Genomic DNA, 17,497 nt, shown 5'->3' on the forward strand with positions numbered 1-17,497 from the left:
TGTTTTTTCTTCCCCCAACTCGCCCTTTGGGGCTCGGTTCGTGTCCTTTCCACCGACTCAACTCGTCTTTGGGTCCTCGTGTGGATCTGCCTTAGCCTGTGTGTTGTTAAGTTATATGCCTGTGTGTTTTATTCAGCAGTTGTCCACGCACGCTCTTGTGGCTTAAACGTCTGCTGTCGTGAACTTCGTGTTGGCTTATCACCCTCGGTACAGGTATGTGCAGTCAATTTTTTGGGTTAGTTATAGTAAACATTCTCTTCATACGGTTCTCCTTTGACTCGCAGTGTTCATCCTGGTGGTCTTGCCTCGCTTCAGCTTTTACGTTGTTCCAGCCTTTCCACCGACTCAACTCGTCTTTGGGTCCTCGTGTGGATCTGCCTTAGCCTGTGTGTTGTTAAGTTATATGCCTGTGTGTTTATTCAGCAGTTGTCCACGCACGCTCTTGTGGCTTAAACGTCTGCTGTCGTGAACTTCGTGTTGGCTTACCACCCTCGGTACAGGTATGTGCAGTCCATTTTTTGGGTTAGTTATAGTAAACATTCTCTTCATACGGTTCTCCTTTGGCTCGCAGTGTTCATCCTGGTGGTCTCGCCTCGCTTCAGCTTCTACGTTGTTCCAGCGCCTGTTCGTGTCGAGATTGACCGCCATAACCCAGTTGTCAAGGTGCGGTCTGTTTTAGGCTTCAGGAAGCCCAGGTATTCATGTCTTAGTTCGTTACCCATCACGTCCTTGGGTGTACTCTTTATCCCCTGCTCATCACGTCTTTGGGCCAAGGGGTTCGTTAGTCACGAGTAACTTTACGTGTCACGCTGTTAGCATGTGTTTAGTCACCACTCGGTACTCTTCACTTTCTAGTCTGATTCTGTGGTGGCAGTGGTTTTGATTTCCGGGTTAGTCTTGCTCTGACAGGTGTATTTCGTTTTTGGTTTGTTCCTTGGGTCAGGATTTGATTGTTGTATATCTAATTTTCAGAAATGTCTCACGCATCAGACATTGAAGATGCAGCTTCTGTTCTGGACAATGTCGCTAGAACATCGGATCTGGGTAGCGTCCCATCTCTTCGTAACTGGACCATTCCTAAACTGACGGCTGAACTCGTCCGCAAAGGCATCCCGTTCCCGGCTACTGCTCGCAAGGCGGAACTTTATCGCTTATTGGTCTCTGAGCACTCGGGACCCTGTGATCAAGCAGGCCCTAGCAGTGAAGAAGTGTCCATGCAGACACTCAATACGTCCATCTTGCAGTTGCATACGTTAATTAACTCGCTGTGCTCTAGAGTTGATACCTTGGAGTGTAAGAGTTCGGAGGCTCCCGCTCCCGCCCCAGTGGTGGGTTCGACTTCGGCCGTTCCACACACTTCCGTTCCCCCTCAGGTTTCTGCTACCCCGCAGGCTTCAGTATTACCGGTTGGACTTAATATGCTCGTGCCAAATGTCGCGCCAGCTAATTTTATCCCGACTAATCTGAAGAAGGACATTCTTGATGGTAAGGATGTTAATCTCACTTCCTTGCTTATTGCATCTCATGATGTTTCCGAGAACAAGACTATTGCTTGCGGTGAGGTGTCGGTTATTCTGAAAGCAAAAGATGTAAGGTTAAGTCGCAAGCTTACACTAGCTGAATTCAGTATGGCGTTCGCCATTTATCGTGACGTTTTATGCTCAGTCAAGCCAGAAAGACGTGAAGAGCTTGACATGTATCTGTACAAAGTCACAGAGTTAGCTCATAAATATGGTGGGTTCACGTTTTATGATTATCATAAATCATTTTCAGCTGAGGCGGCGGCAGCTCTAGTGCAGTACAACTATACAGTTAATTGGGCGTTGGTTGACACCAAGATTTTCTGCAATCATTTTGCAGGTCTTAAAGCCCCCGTTTGCTCTCGGTGTCAGTCCATCGCCCATACCACTGAATGGTGCAATACTGTTAATTCCCCATCCGAGGTAAATCCCGGCACGTCTTCACCCACATTTCAGCCTAGGAATCAGAAACACCCGGGCTTGATTGACAAGTTAGGTAGGCCCATCAAGTATCTTGGTAAATCTCAAATTTGCAATAATTTCAATTTTGGGTCTTGCAATTATAACCAGTGTAGACTTTTACATGTCTGTGCATTCTGTTTCAGGGCCCATCCTAAGGCCAGTTGTCCACAGAAGTCGAAAGCATGACTAGCAGTGATAGACGTGTTGTGTTTAGAACATTTTCTTGCTGATCATCCAGATAGGTGTTTTGTTCAGTTTTTGATTAATGGATTCCGGTCAGGTTTCCACACAGGTTTCATTACTTTACCCTCTGCTACATATGAGTGTGACAATTTACGTTCTGCTCTAAGGGACCCTAGGGCTGTAGATACCCTGATACAAGCTGAAATAGACAAGGGTTTTGTTATTGGTCCGTTTGATGAGCCCCCCTTTGACGTTTGGAGAGTAAGCCCATTGGGGTTGGTGGCTGGGAAATTCAGTAATAAACTTCGTTTAATTTATGATTTGTCCGCCCCTTACTCTGCGCACACACCTAGTTTAAACTCTCTTATTCCCGCTGAAGAGTTCTCCCTGAAATATGCTTCCATAGATGAGGCAATAGCGGTCATCCTGAGCATGGGCGGTAACACGTGGCTGTCCAAGATCGATATTTCCGATGCCTTTAAGCTCCTGCCCATTATGCCTCAGCTATGGAAGTGGCACGGTATTAAATGGCGCGACAAGTATTATTTTGCTGTTAAGTTAACTTTTGGTTCCAGGAGTAGTCCTTGGTTATTTGATAAATTTGCGCAATCCCTATACTGGCTCCTGGAAAACAGGTTTGACTGTTCCCATGTCATCCACTACTTGGACGACTTTTTGTTTATTGAGCCAGGTAACGTGTGCCCCAGGGACTTGACAACCTCGTTAGCAGTGTTCCAGCAACTGGCGGTTCCGGTGTCAGATAAAAAAGTTGAGGGCCCTTGCAAGTCACTGACTTTCTTAGGTATTGTTCTAGACACACAGGTCATGGAAGCCCGATTACCGCTCGACAAGCTCTCACGTATTAGACAGACCATGCATGATCTTGTCAATTCACCCCGGGTGACCAAGGTGCAGCTGCAATCCATTCTCGGCATGCTGAACTTTGCCATGCGTGTAATTCCACAGGGTAGGAGTTTTGTTTCCAGGTTGTTAGACGCTATGAATTCTGTGCCTGGCCAAAGCGACGTAGTCATATTTGATAGACAAGCGATTGCCGATTTTGCTATGTGGCATACGTTTTTGACTAACTGGAATGGGGTATCCTTTTTCACCTCTGGTATCGATAATGCCTCTCCTTTAGTTTTTTCCGATGCTTCCTCCTCAGTGGGTTTTGCAGCCATTTGGGAGAATCATTGGTTGGCCAGTGCTTGGCCAATTGAGGTATTTCAGTCTCCGGGTTTTAGCAGGTCCTCAGCATTGTTTGAGTTGTACCCTATAGTTGCAGCTGCCAGTGTGTGGGGTCACCTATGGTTTAGGAAGTCAGTACTGTTTGTTTCTGATAATGAAGCTACGGTGTATATTCTACTTAAAGGTAGATCCTCGTCCGAACAGGTCATGTCTTTGATGCGTAAACTGATATGGTTATCATTGTTACATAATTTTCACTTTTCTAGTGCTCATATAGATGGTGTTAGGAACACGGCTGCTGATGCACTGTCTAGGTTCAATTTTGCACTTTTCTTCAAGGTAATGCCAGAGGCCGATCCATCAGGATGCATGGTTCCAGCGTTCCACGATTTGATTTTGAACTAAATGCCTATTTGTCTGTAGGTCAGGACTTGATTAATAGTTCACTTTCCCGTAACACTCAGAAAGTTTACCGTACGGCCTTTAATCTGTTTACTAAGTTCTGTCAGTCTCACCCGCATAACGATGTCCTTTCAGTATCTTTTATTTTAGCCTTTATAGGGTTTTGCCACTCCTCCTTACGGCTAGCATATAACACCATAAAATTTTATTTGGCAGGCATACAACACTTTGTTACTTTGAAGTTCCCGGATCGGGCATCATTGTTTACTTCGCATGCAGTTAAGGCTGCCCTTAAGGGGGTTGCCAAAAGTAGAGTACCAAAGCCTCCAGGCCGGCAGCCCATCTCGGGGTCGCTGTTTAGGGAGCTGGCAGATGCCCTGGATCACTCCCCGTTTGGTCTAGGTAATAGTTTAACGCTAAAAGCAGCCCTCTTCTTAGGTTTCTATGGCTTTCTGAGGCCGGGCGAGTTCACGAGTAGAACTAGTACCGCTCCATTTCTCAAGTTGGGACAATTGCAGCGAGCCACGGATCATTTCACTCTCGTTCTGAACGACACTAAGACATCACTTCCCGGTCAGAAGGTGCACGTCAAATATTTTAAAACCTCTCACAAATGGTGTCCGGTCTTGGTCTTTAACTCGTTACTTGCTCTTCGTGTTCATGACAGTCCAGAATGCCCTTTGTTGTTGTTTAATAACATTGCTCTTACTTCCTCAGTTTTTGTTCGTTATTTACGTGTTTTAGTTAAATCCTTAGGCCATGATGCTTCGGTCATATCCGGTCATTCTCTACGCATAGGGGCAGCCGCGTCTGCCTCTCGTCATGGTGTTCCTGCTCATGTTATCAGGAAGTTAGGTCGCTGGAAGTCCAGTGCGTACTTACGTTATATTCCAAACCCGAAATTGGAGATGCAGTGTGCTTTTGAATCGCTTGTGTTGTAAATACTAATAAAGCTTGTTTTGATTTCTGAGTTGCCTGTTTGGTTTGAGTTTTGCCCTCTTATTTTACAAGGTGTACCCTTACGCGGCAGTATATGGCACAGTTCAGACTGCCTAGCCATAGTTGAGTTAGTTTTAAGTAGGTAGGCTCGCTATTTGTAGCCCCGAGCACAAGTGCGAAGGTTAATTGACTGAGTCACTTAACCTGTGTTTGTGGGAGGGGCGGTACTTGCGCTTAAAAGCCGCGGCTCCCTGTGTTCAGTGCGCCGCGGCTCTCACGTTGTCCCACTCTGCCCTCCCTTCTTTTCTTTTACTTCTTCCAAGGTATGCCCTCTTATTTTACAAGGTGTACCCTTACGCGGCAGTATATGGCACAGTTCAGACTGCCTAGCCATAGTTGAGTTAGTTTTAAGTAGGTAGGCTCGCTATTTGTAGCCCCGAGCACAAATATATATATATATACATCTATACCAATTTTATTTTTTTGCAATCAAATCTTTAGACAATGAATTTTCCACATCCAGGTTTTGCATCACAACACCAGACAATCAGTATCACCTGTACAACGATCCAGTACACAATTTGTATATAACAATGAGAACTATCCAATTACAGGGCTGCTGCAGGTATAAATAGTACCCCTCCACAACCAGTCAGCCATTGATATTGAAAAAGAGGTAGATGAGTACCTCGAAACACGTCTAGCCTCTATCACCTGTACCCCAGTATTGGCAAACCCGACGATCTTTACCATCATTCACCAGATCACAAGAAATTTACCGGAGCACGCTTCCGGGGTTGTACGCATCCTGCCTGCCAGCGGACGTCTCCCCGGCGAAAACCTTTTTCGGGCAACCAGGCTCCAGGACATTGCTGATAAGGGGCACAGTGTGCCAAATCCCCAAATCCACTCAAAACTTTCCCTGTTCCACCGGGGTAGAGTGGTCCATATTTAAGGGGGCCTCCAGTGCTGCAGAACACAGCCTCATGCACCCGCAGGATTACAATTAAGAGACTATCTATATCCCACTTACCAATCTCTATCCCTGTGCCGCCAGGGTTGAGTGGGATACACACAAGGAAACCCCAGCACTGCAGAGCGCATTGATTTTAACCTCTTACCAATACACTACCGCATGCAGTATCCTGACCAGATACGAGCTATACAGAGACATCGCTACTTAGACTATTTGTAATCAACCATACAAGGCATGATCTCGATGCATACATCTATAAGCCCTACAGACAATTTGCCACACTGGGATACCAGCACTTTTTTACCCTGAATATTATATGTCTATTTTATTTTATTTTATTGTATGAATATTTTATACATTCACTACCTTGCATATAGTGTCCGATGTAAGGGTCTTACAAAGGACACCAAAAGCACTATCATTGTAATAATAAATGGTTTTAAATTCATTCACTGAATCTACATCATTTTTTACATATATTTTATATACACCCATTTATTGGTGACAATCAAGCCCAGACTTGAGGAAAGCGTACCCCCACTTTATACATTGTTCGCAGGCTGTATGGGATACACAACCTTTTTCACATTAGTACTCATCTGGCAGTAATACTATTGTCCCTATTGTCGGGTTGCAGCTACCTATACACATTTTTGGCTCAATTCTATAATTGTGGACATTATTGTAGTTATATTCTTGTACCTAGGGGCAGCATTATAGTAGAATCAAGAAAAGATCTAATAGTAAAAAAAAAGCCGATAAAGGCGGGAGTGTAGTTGGTCTGTCTACAAAATACTACACAGAAGAAGCCTTCAGACAATTAAACAATAAAGAAGTTTATCAAAAATTAAACAGCGATCCTACTTAAAAAATGCCATCTAAGTTACGGTCCTTTCTTCATAAATATGTAGAAAAAGGTGATTTGAGTAAAAATAAAGCAGAGAAGCTGATGCCAAGTACTGTAAAAAAAAACCACAATGGTACTTTTTACCTAAACTGCATAAAAATACCAGTATGCCACCTGGACGCCCAATTGTTTCAGGAATAGGATCGGTGTTCGAGTATACTTCAAAATATCTAGATTGGCTTCTGAGACCAATGCTACCCGATATACCATCTTATCTTAAAGATACCGACAGCTTTTTACAACAAGTAGAAGATTTTCAATAGGAAAGTCAGTTTAAAATTGCCACTATAGATGTAGAGAGTCTATACACTCTGATCCCCCAAAAATTGGGGGTCCCAGTGATTAGAAAATTTGTAGAAGCGGCAGGAAAAAGTGAAAATTTGTTGCAGAGGGATTAGAGATGATCCTAAGTAAAAACTGTTTTTTTTCCCGATGATGTCTGGTTCTCTCAGCTATCCGGTACAGCGATGGGGACTCCAGTAGCATGTACTTTTGCCAACTTGTTCTTGGCGCAAAAAATTATGTATACCGACCGTAACCCATTCATTAGCAAATTAAGACTGCATATACGTTTTGTCAATGACGTGGTCATAGTTTGGGATGGTACTGACAGGTAATTCTCCAAATTTATATCCTATTTAAACACACAAAATGACATGAATATATTTTTTACTAGTAAAATCAGTGACACCAACATCGAATTTTTAGATGTGAATATAGCAATCAGAGAAGGAAAAATTGTCACGTCAGGATACCGTAAACCTACAGCCACAAAGTCTTACTTGCATTTCAATAGTTATCACCCTTACCATACAAAAACGCTTTACCACTCAGTCAATTATTACGTTAAAAGAAAAAAATCAATAACTGTGAAGAAAATTTAAAAAAACAAGTATTGGAATTAATAGATCGATTTCGCCTGAGGGGTAATCCAGGGAAGGTACTAAAAGACACACAAAAAAGTAGAAGACATTCCACGTGAAGACCTTCTATATAAAAGATATAAAAAGAAAAATCCTAAAAAGCAAAAAAAATGACAGATTTGTTTTTTCTTTCCAGTATAACTCTCTATCAGAAATCATAAAAAAGGCCATACATCAAAATTGGCATAAAGAGATCCCATTTTTCAAGAAGCAGCAGAACAAAAACCATTGATCACTTTTAGACGAAGTGAAAATTTGAAAAACAGATTAGTCTCTTCTGCGTTTAAATCCGAAAAAAAGGTGAAAATTTGCTGAAGAAAAACGAACTGGTTGTAAATTATAAATGTGGAAATAGTCCTCATTGTCCGCAAATGAGAAAAGGTGCTTTTATAAAATTAGATGGTACAGAGATTTGCGTAAAAGATTTAATTTTCAGTCGTACAGACTGGGTGATATATGCAATTTGTGTCCCTGCGATCGCTACTATATCGGTTCTACAAATAGACAGCTTTTTCATCACTTCAGAGAACACAAAGGGTCACTTTCTACCTTTCTAACTTTCTACCAGGTCTCTTCTGGGTGCAACCAGACTCATCGAACATACGAAATAAGTGCATAATAATGACAGCAATCTACTTACTATGTTCTGCTTAGAAAGGGTTACTATTAGCAACAGCGTAAAAGAGAAGAGACAAAAGAGAAGCATTATGGATTAAGCGCACTGAGGCGCTAGGAACATTGGGTCTCAATGACTGAAATGAATTAAATGTCTTCTTGTGAAGTTCCAGTAACCCTTTCCTCACACTTGAACTCCCAATTGCAATCTTAATTTTAATTTTTATTGTATATCACAGTTTTTTCCTGTGTTCACTCTCCGGACTATTGACGTCATCAGGAGTCTCCCTTTTAGTGTCTCCCATGGATGACGTCGAGGAGGCCAGAGGAAGCGGGGAATACCGTGAAACGGCTCCTTTGCCTCGTGCATGCCTGGTGCTGCCACAGCTTTTCATCGCTCTGCTCTGCATGAAGCCTGTACATTTTTATTGAATGGATTAAAAATTAAGAAATTAAGTTTTAGTGGTGATTGTATAGCTGCCTTTTTTTTCTCAATTTATCGATTGTACCTCAGACTTGATTCTAAGGCTCTTTGCACCTCTCACTTATTGCAGCTCTGGCTCATATCCCCACAGTTGATACTAAGTACTTTTACCGGTCTTACAGCTTTCAGTAGTGCCATCCCCGTCTATCCTCTACAGTGTCATTATAGTAGTTATATTCTAGTACTTATGAGCAATATTGTAGTAGTTATCTTGTACATAGTGGCAGTATTATATTCTTAATTTTTACTATAAGAATAGTTACATTCTTCATCCAGTGCAGATGTAGATTTTACCTTCATGGCTGAGTGATATAGTTTCCCTCGACTGATGAAGCAGCCATCAACTCCCTGCTGTAGACCAAGCCAAGTCACAGTCTGTCTCAGGACGTCATCATCAATAAATATGTAGTTTTTAGCCTGGGAGAAACACTTTAATACAAAAGCAGTGAGCCTGGGGACATAGAGGGACATTTATCAATCTTTGCTTATGTATTCTTTTTTTTTAGTAATTTTTTCCTTACTTTATTTTTGCTTATGTGTGACTTATTTATCAACTGGTTTCAGCCTGTTGATAATTTTCTTTCACGTAAGCAATTTTTCCTTTTTTACTTTGGTAGTAGCTTTTTCTGCTCCATGTTTGAGCTGGAGTAAATTTAGTCAATTTTTAACCCTGTTGCGACTTTTTTTTTTGCGCAGTTGCGACTGCGGCAGTTAATAAATACCTGAATACCCGTAGTCCATTTTAAAATTATTACTACGTAGTTAATTTTTGGAAAACTTGCTTTTCTCGCTTTCCAGTAAAAATGTCGCACGAAAAATCTCGTAGTCGCAGTTGCGACAATTTTGCGACAATTATAGTAAAGAAAACCTGACTAAACCCGTTGATAAATGTCTATAATAGAGATTACTATTAGTGACCAGTAGGATGTAAATCCTCAGAGTTGGAAAGAATGGCAAACCAAGGGAAAAAGCAAAAAATGAAACATTCGGATCCTGGCATGAAGAAAATATAGCCGAAAAGTTGTGTAAGTTTTCAGAACATAATTCATTTCACTAGTCTAATATAGAAAAAAATGAAAAATTAGTAGGGGGATGTAATTGCAAACACCTGCTTAGAAGTACAATGTGGCTGCAATACATTTAATATGCATTTGCCACAGATTGTGACTTTTTGTTTGTTATGTGATGTCAGAATTAGATAATATGTGAACAGATTCATATTCCTCCTACAAGAGCAATTATGTGACATTACAATTATGTGGCATTTGTAATGACCCGTCTTAGTTGTGCCCAAAGGGTTAAACCTTTATGGTCTTGCGTAAAGCTTGTGGTTGCTGTAGCTATGCCCTGGCCTATCCTGTCTTGTTTCTTTGGCCAATGAGGGGTCACTTTTACATCCACACCCTGCTAACTCTGGGTATTTAAATCTGCAGTGTCCTCTTAGACACTGCCTGTGAAAGAGCTTGTACTCTGTAGCTAGTTATATCCTGCTTCTGATTCTGTGTTCTGGTTCTGTGACTTTCACGTTAACCCTTTGCTATTCAATTCGGTACTTCTGTTGTATGTGTGTTTGCTTGGCTTTTGGGTCTAGCTTGCTGACTATCCTTGCTGTATGTTTGTCTCCCTGAGTTTAGTATACTGTGCATGTAAATCCATTGTGTCCTGACTGTTTCTCCCTGACCTTTGCTGTATTGTGTGTAGTTTGTTGTTTTGACCTGAGACATCCATGCACTTATTCCAGAGTAGAGACCGTCTTTTAGTTGTGGAGTCCCTGTTCAGGGCGACAATACAATAGGGAGGGACAGGGGTTCTGGGTAAGAGCTAGTGCCCTGTATCCTTTTCTATGCATGACAGCATCATTACTATTAACGCCTTAGTAGTTACGGCTGTGACAATGTTCTATTCTTTAAACAAATCTAAAAATTAATTTGAAATAAGAGGTAAATTTACAGAAAAAAAAAATAATAATCTTCCTGTAGAGTTTAACAATGGTGTACTCCAGATAAAAAAAAATGTTTTTTCAAATTAACTAGTGCCAGAAAGTTAAACTGATTTATAAATTACTTCTGTATAAAAATCTTAATCCTTCCAGTATTTATCAGCTGCTATATGCTCCACAGGAAGTTGTTTTTTCTTTCTGGAGTTCTTTTCTGTCTGACCACAGTGCTCTCTGCTGACACTAGAAATGAGTGTGAATATCGCCGCGATTCTATTGCGCCAATCGCTTCATTAAACTGCATTTTACAGCATTCCAGGCTAAAGGAGACCTAAAATGGCACATCCACGTGTCACTACATGGGGCAGGGGATTATGAGAGGGCAGGAAAGTATGGCGGGAAGGGAGGTAGGCGGGATGACCCTGAATCACATGCAAGATGCCTATCAGCATTCATTGACCCCTGTGATGTCACAGCCCTATATAATCGGCAGCCATCTTGCGGCTGCTCATTTCATGCCATATACACTGCACAGATAAGACAGACTGCGTGGCTGTGAGTGTTACATAGACAGGCTAAATTGCTTATACCACAGTGTTCCACTGCCAACTTCTATTACATCAGCGTTGTGGACAGAGAGAAGAGCAGTGCTTTGCTTGTTCTGACAGAAAGATTTTTTACGCCATAAACCTCCCATTCACTTTATTTAGCATTTCATCAGAGAGGGGCAGATAGCTTTTCATTGCCTCATACATATCAACAAGCTTCCTGAACTTCATGAACGTTATCTTATCACAGGCAGGAAAGATTTTTCAGCGCAATTCTGTGTATTTTTTCCACAAGATAACATCTGCTGCTTATACTAATCTGTAGACGGTATAGAAACCAGTTCAGACCAGTCTTAACAGTCTGTGGCAGAGTGCAATTTAGGGTTTAATCCCCGTATTTTTATTTTTTTGTGGTGCCGCACTGTTGTGTCCTGCTGCTGTGCAAAAATACTTTTTTTTCAGCGGACTGTACTGCATTTGTCTGCCCTCATACCTGCATATCACATACCTACATCAAAGCAGTCTACTATTTTGTATCTGTAACAAGTCTAGATACCGGGAAAGTCCTGGCAAAAGTAATCACCGGCTGGTGTTTTACAAAAATACAGAGTTTTTTGGCGTATTGTTGCACATTTTTTTTGCCCTCATACGTGCATACCACATATGTACATTTAATTTGTGTACCATTTTGTACCTGTTAATCTGTCAAGGGCCTACATACTGTGAAAGTCAAAGCAACAGTACTCACTGGCTGGTGTTTTACAAAAATACAGAGTTTTTAGGCTCATTGTTGCGCATTTTTCTGCCCTCCTAAGTACATAACGCATACATACATCTAAGTAGTGTACTATTTTGTACCTGTTAATCTGTCAAGAGCCTACATACTGTGAAAGGACAGCCAAAAGTAATCACCGGCTGGTGTTTTACAAAAATTACGTTTTTATGCTCATTGTAGCGCATTTTTCTGCCCTCATAAGTGCATACCACATACCTACATCAAAACAGTCTACTATTTTGTATCTGTAAATCTGTAACAAGTCTAGATACTGGGAAAGTCCATGCAAAACTACTCACCGGCTGGTGTTTTACAAAAATACAGAGTTTTTAGGCTCACATACCTACATTTAAGTAGTGTACCATTTTGTACCTGTTGATCTGTCAAGGGCCTACATACTGTGAAAGTCCAAGCAACAGTACTCACAAGCTGGTGTTTTACAAAAATACTGAGTTTTAAGGCTCATTGTAGCGCATTTTTCTGTCCTCCTAAGTGCATAACGCATACGTACATCTAAGTAGTGTACTATTTTGTACCTGTTAATCTGTCAAGGGCCTACATACTTTGAAAGTCCAAGCAAAATTACTCACTGGCTGATGTTTTTTATTTTATTTTTTTTAACTGAGTTTTTAGGCATACTGTTGCACAAAATACCAAAACTCCCCATGGTTGTCTCTGGGCAACTAATATATATACAACAAATTTCCTTGGGGAAATGAATCCCCTCAGGGATAACCCTTACTAAAGGCACCCAAATCAATTATAAAACTTAACTTTTATTACATTTTAATTAAACTAATATTAGTGTTCATTGGCCACTAGGTGGCAGTGGTGTATTAAAATTCCATTGCATATGGGTTCAATATTTTCAGTACGCTGGCTAGCATTAATGAGTTTACTGATTTTATTCGTTTTTGACAGCCTGCTGGCTCAGTTCAGCCAGTATATACTTTTTCAATTATGAATCCAGCATTAGTGAATGAAACTGGCTGCGTTATTGTTTATTATTTCCAGCTGACTTTCAGTATTCCCTATTTCTCATAGACCATATGACAGTGCTACTCTAAAATCTTATATCCCTCCTTCCTGACGTTTCGCCATGAGATGGCTTTTTCACTAAGGGCACAGCAGAAGTGGAAAACGTGCCCAGGGGAGACCACCTGCTTCACGGCAGCCTACCTTTCCGGGACGTAGTGGAACAGGGGTTCCTGGAAACGGCACTAGTAGCAGTCAATTAGGGGACTGTAGGTGGGAAAATCAACTACTCGGCGGTGTGGCAGTTTTTCATCAGGCATCCGGAGGAGATTAACGTAGCCACATGCAAGATATGTCGGCAGAAGGTGAAGAGTAACCAGGGTCCCAATGTCGGCACCACGGCCCTGCGTCAACACATGCTTCCCCATCATAAAGCGGCCTGGGAGAACCGTGGCTCTGATGTAGTGGTCCAGCCTGCTGAATCACCCAGTGGCCAGCCGCTTCCTCCTTCAGCCAGCCAAGGCTCCACCCCCTCAGCCGAAGGGAGCTGTATGTCATACCCTCCTTCTGTCGCTCCAGATGCTCTGCTTCTCCCAATTTAAGTCAGAAATTCTGCCAATAATCCACCCGCAAAGCCATGTCCAAGAGACAACAGTATGCGCCCACTCATCCAATGGCGCAGAAGTTGAATGTACTCCTGTCTAAGTTGCTGGTGCTGCAGTCCCTCTGCACCTTTCAGAGAATTGATGGCTTGTGCCGAGCCGAGGTGGAGAGACCCAAGCCGTCATTTCTTTGCGAAGAAGCCAGTACCGGCCCTGCCTAATTTTGTACAATAGAAGGTGAGCCAGTCCTTGAGCCTCTCGGTGTGTTCAAAAGTGCATGGCAGCTCCGAAGAGTGGAGCTGTAACTATAGGCAGGGACAATACATGTCTTTTATGGCCCACTGGGTAAATGTGGTTCCTGCACAGCCACAACAGCAACTTGGACAGGTCACACCTCTTCCTCCTCCACGCTCTCATTTTCAGGCAGTTGGTCCTGTGACAGTGTGCGACTCCACCTCCTCATCCTCCTACGTGTCCTCAGCTTCCACTGCACGTACAAATCTTAGTGGTCCTTCATCATACCATGTGTGTGGGGCACGGCAGTGTCACGCTGTTCTTCACATGGTTTGCCTTGGCGAACGGAGTCACACAGGGGAGGAACTGCTAAAATTCATTCGTCAAGAAATCGGAGTATGGCTTACTCCATGAATTTTGGAAATGGGAACCATGGTGACCGACAACGAGAAGAACATCATGTCCGCACTACGACAAAGAAGTGTGAAACATGCGCCCTGCATTGCACACGTGTTGAATCTGGTTGTCAAGCACTTCCTGAAGTCTTCACCCTATTTGCAAGACATCCTAACAATGGGAAGGAAACTGTGCATGCACTTCAGCACTCTTACACCGCAAAGCACACCCTCCTTGAGGTGCAGCGTCAGAACGTTATCCCACAACATAGTCTTATTTGTGACGTTGCCACACGTTGGAATACCACCCTCCATATATTGGACAGACTATACGAACAAAGAAAAGCTAACACCGATTTCTTGATGGTGCAAGCAGATAGGACTACTCCCCTGTGTAACTTCAATGTGAACCAGTGGCAGCTCATACGTGACACCTGCCGTTTGCTGAGGCCCTTTGAGGAAGCCACATTATTTGTAAATTGCCTGGATTACTGGATGAACGGCATAATTCCAGTGCTACATTGCCTACAACAAATGATTGAAACGATGGCTGGTCACGCCAATGGAGACGTTGTGCCTACATCTCACGGCTAAATGAGCCCTGTGGGGGCTGAACTGGAAGAGGAGGATGAGGGGCAGAGTGGAGCACAGTTTAGGTTGGATGATATGGGCGGTGTTTCTAGTCATCGGACAGGAGAGGAGGAGCAGGAGCAGCTAGAGGAGCTAGAGGGTTATTATGCGGAAGGCAAGACAGAGGACCCAGACAAACCGTGGCAGTATGCAGTGCAGATGGAGGCAGGTAGTCCCTCCGAGTCACTGGCGCAAATGGCACGATGCATGCTCAGTTGCTTGCATAGTGACCCACGTATTGTCAAAATTCGTCAGCAGGATGACTTCTGGCTCTCCACCTTGCTACCGTCACAGAATGGGGGCCTTTTTTACACCCACTGAGAGGGAGGACAAACTGATCTACTACAGAGAGATCCTACGTAGTCAGTTGGCCGATGCCTATCGGCGACATTGTCCATCCACTCGCAGGTCTGACTCAGGGGGCCTCTGCACACACCTTCCACTGCCATGGCTGCTGGGGAGAGGAGGGGTGACAGGAGCAGTCATCTGCAGTCGTGATGAGTAGTTTTCTTTACCCGCATAGTGAAGGAACTCATCAGCAGCAGGTAGACATGGAGCAGGACCTGAACCAGCAGGTGGTGGCATACCTTGACATGGCCATGCCAACAAACCTTGAAGATCCGCTGGACTTCTGGGCAGCCAAACTTGATTTATGGCCGCAACTAGCAGAGTTTGCCCTGGAAAAGTTGTCCTGCCCGGCCAGTAGTGTGTCATCAGAGCGGGTGTTTAGTGCGGCCGGGGCCATAGTCACCCCAAGGCGAACTCGTCTGTCCACGAAAAATGTGGAGAGACTGACCTTTGTGAAGATCAATCAGGCATGGATCAGACAGGATTTCCACTCAGCAATGCCAGATGCCTCAGAGTAGATTAACCATGCTGCTTCACAATTATGGTTATGAAATCCTCTTGGGTACTGCGAATGCCTGCTCATGACTGATCCTGTGTCTTTCACGAACTACTTGCCTCACTGATGCTTCTGACCGCGGGCCTTGAATTTTTGGATGTTTAGCAGTAGCTAAATACATGTTTAATGCAAATTTCAACATTGATCTTTAAATTTAAGGGGTTATGAAACCCTCTTGGGTACTGTGAATGCCTGCTCCTGACTCATCCTGTGTCTTTCAGGAACTGCTTGCCTCACTGATGCTTCTGGCCTTGTGCCTTTAATTTTTGGAAGTTTAGCAGAAGCTAAATACATGCTTAATGCTAATTTCAACATTGATCTTTAAATTTTCGACGCTCCGCCAGGGCCGTCGCCGATCCGAGGACCTCACTAAACCATCCAATCGGTAGTAGCGACGGGCGGTGTGTACAAAGGGCAGGGACTTAATCAACGCAAGCTTATGACCCGCACTTACTGGGAATTCCTCGTTCATGGGAAATAATTGCAATCCCCGATCTCTATCACGAACGGTGTTCAGCGGGTTACCCGCACCTGTCGGCGAAGGGTAGACACACGCTGGTCCATTCAGTGTAGCACGTGCAACCCTGGACATCTAAGGGCATCACAGACCTGTTATTGCTCGATCTGGTGTGGCTGAACGCCACTTGTCCCTCTAAGAAGTTGGACGCGGACCGCCGGGGGTCACGTAACTAGTTAGCATGGAGGAATCTCGTTCGTTATTGGATGTTTTCACTAGCTGCATACATGCTTAATTGAAATTTCAAAATTGACCGTGCAATGTAAGGGGTTATGAAAGCCTCTTGGGTACTGCTGATGCCTACTCCTGACTGCTCTTGTGTCTTTCAGGAACTACTTGCCTTCATGATGCTTCTGGGCTTGGGCCTTTAATTTTTGGATTTTTGGAATAGAAACATACATGCTTAATTTAAATTTCAAAATGTATTCTGCAATGTATGGGGTTATTAACCCTTTAACGACGCAGGACATATATTTAGGTCCTGCGCCGGCTCCCGCGATATGAAGCGGGGTCGCGCTGCGATCCCGCATCACATTGCATCGGTCCCGGCGCTCATCGCGGCGATGTGCGGTATTAACCCTTTAGAAGAGGCGGTCAAAGCTGACCGCCGCTTCTAAAGCGAAAGTGAAAGTATCCCGGCTAGTCAGTCGGGCTGTTCGGGACCGCCGCGGTGAAATCACGGCGTCCCGAACAGCTTGCAGGACACCGGGAGGGCCCTTACCTGCCTCCTCGGTGTCCGATCGACGAATGACTGCTCCGTGCCTGAAATCCAGGCAGGAGCAGTTAAGCGCCGATAACACTGATCACAGGCATGTTAATACACGCCTGGGATCATGATGAGAGATCAGTGTGTTCAGTATTTTAGGTCCCTATGGGACCTATAACACTGCAAAAAAAAGTTTAAAAAAAGTGTTAATAAAGGTGATTTAACCCCTTTTCCCATAAAAAAAAATAAAACAGTGTAAATAAAAATAAAAATAAACATATGTAGTATTGCCGCGTGCATAAATGTCCGAACTATAAAAATATATCATTAATTAAACCGCACGGTCAATGGCGTACGCGCAAACAAATTCCAAAGTCCAAAAAAACGTATTTTGGTCACTTTTTATACCATTAAAAAATGAATAAAAAGTGATCAAAAAGTCAGATCAAAACAAAAATCATACCGATAAAAACTTCAGATCACGGCGCAAAAAATTAGCCCTCATACCGCCCTGTATGTGGAAAAATAAAAAAGTTATAGGGGTCAGAAGAGGACATTTTTAAACGTATAAATTTTCCTGCATGTAGTTATGATTTTTTCCAGAAGTACGACAAAATCAAACCTATATAAGTAGGGTATCATTTTAACCGTATGGACCTACAGAATAAAGATAAGG

At 43.2% G+C, this 17,497-nt stretch overlaps 1 protein-coding gene across 1 annotated transcript in view; it reads right to left on the bottom strand.

Annotated features, from left to right (window-relative positions):
• The window catches only part of LOC130283382 (alpha-2-macroglobulin-like protein 1), a 454,342-nt gene that overhangs the window by 101,736 nt on the left and 335,109 nt on the right, over positions 1 to 17,497 (bottom strand). Inside the window, exon 16 of the mRNA XM_056532791.1 lies at positions 8,894 to 9,050. Within this exon, the coding sequence (XP_056388766.1) occupies positions 8,894 to 9,050 (157 nt within the window). The remainder of the gene's footprint in view (positions 1 to 8,893; positions 9,051 to 17,497) is intronic.

This window comes from Hyla sarda, chromosome 7 (assembly GCF_029499605.1).
Source record: "Hyla sarda isolate aHylSar1 chromosome 7, aHylSar1.hap1, whole genome shotgun sequence".
In the NCBI taxonomy this organism is placed as follows: domain Eukaryota; kingdom Metazoa; phylum Chordata; class Amphibia; order Anura; family Hylidae; genus Hyla; species Hyla sarda.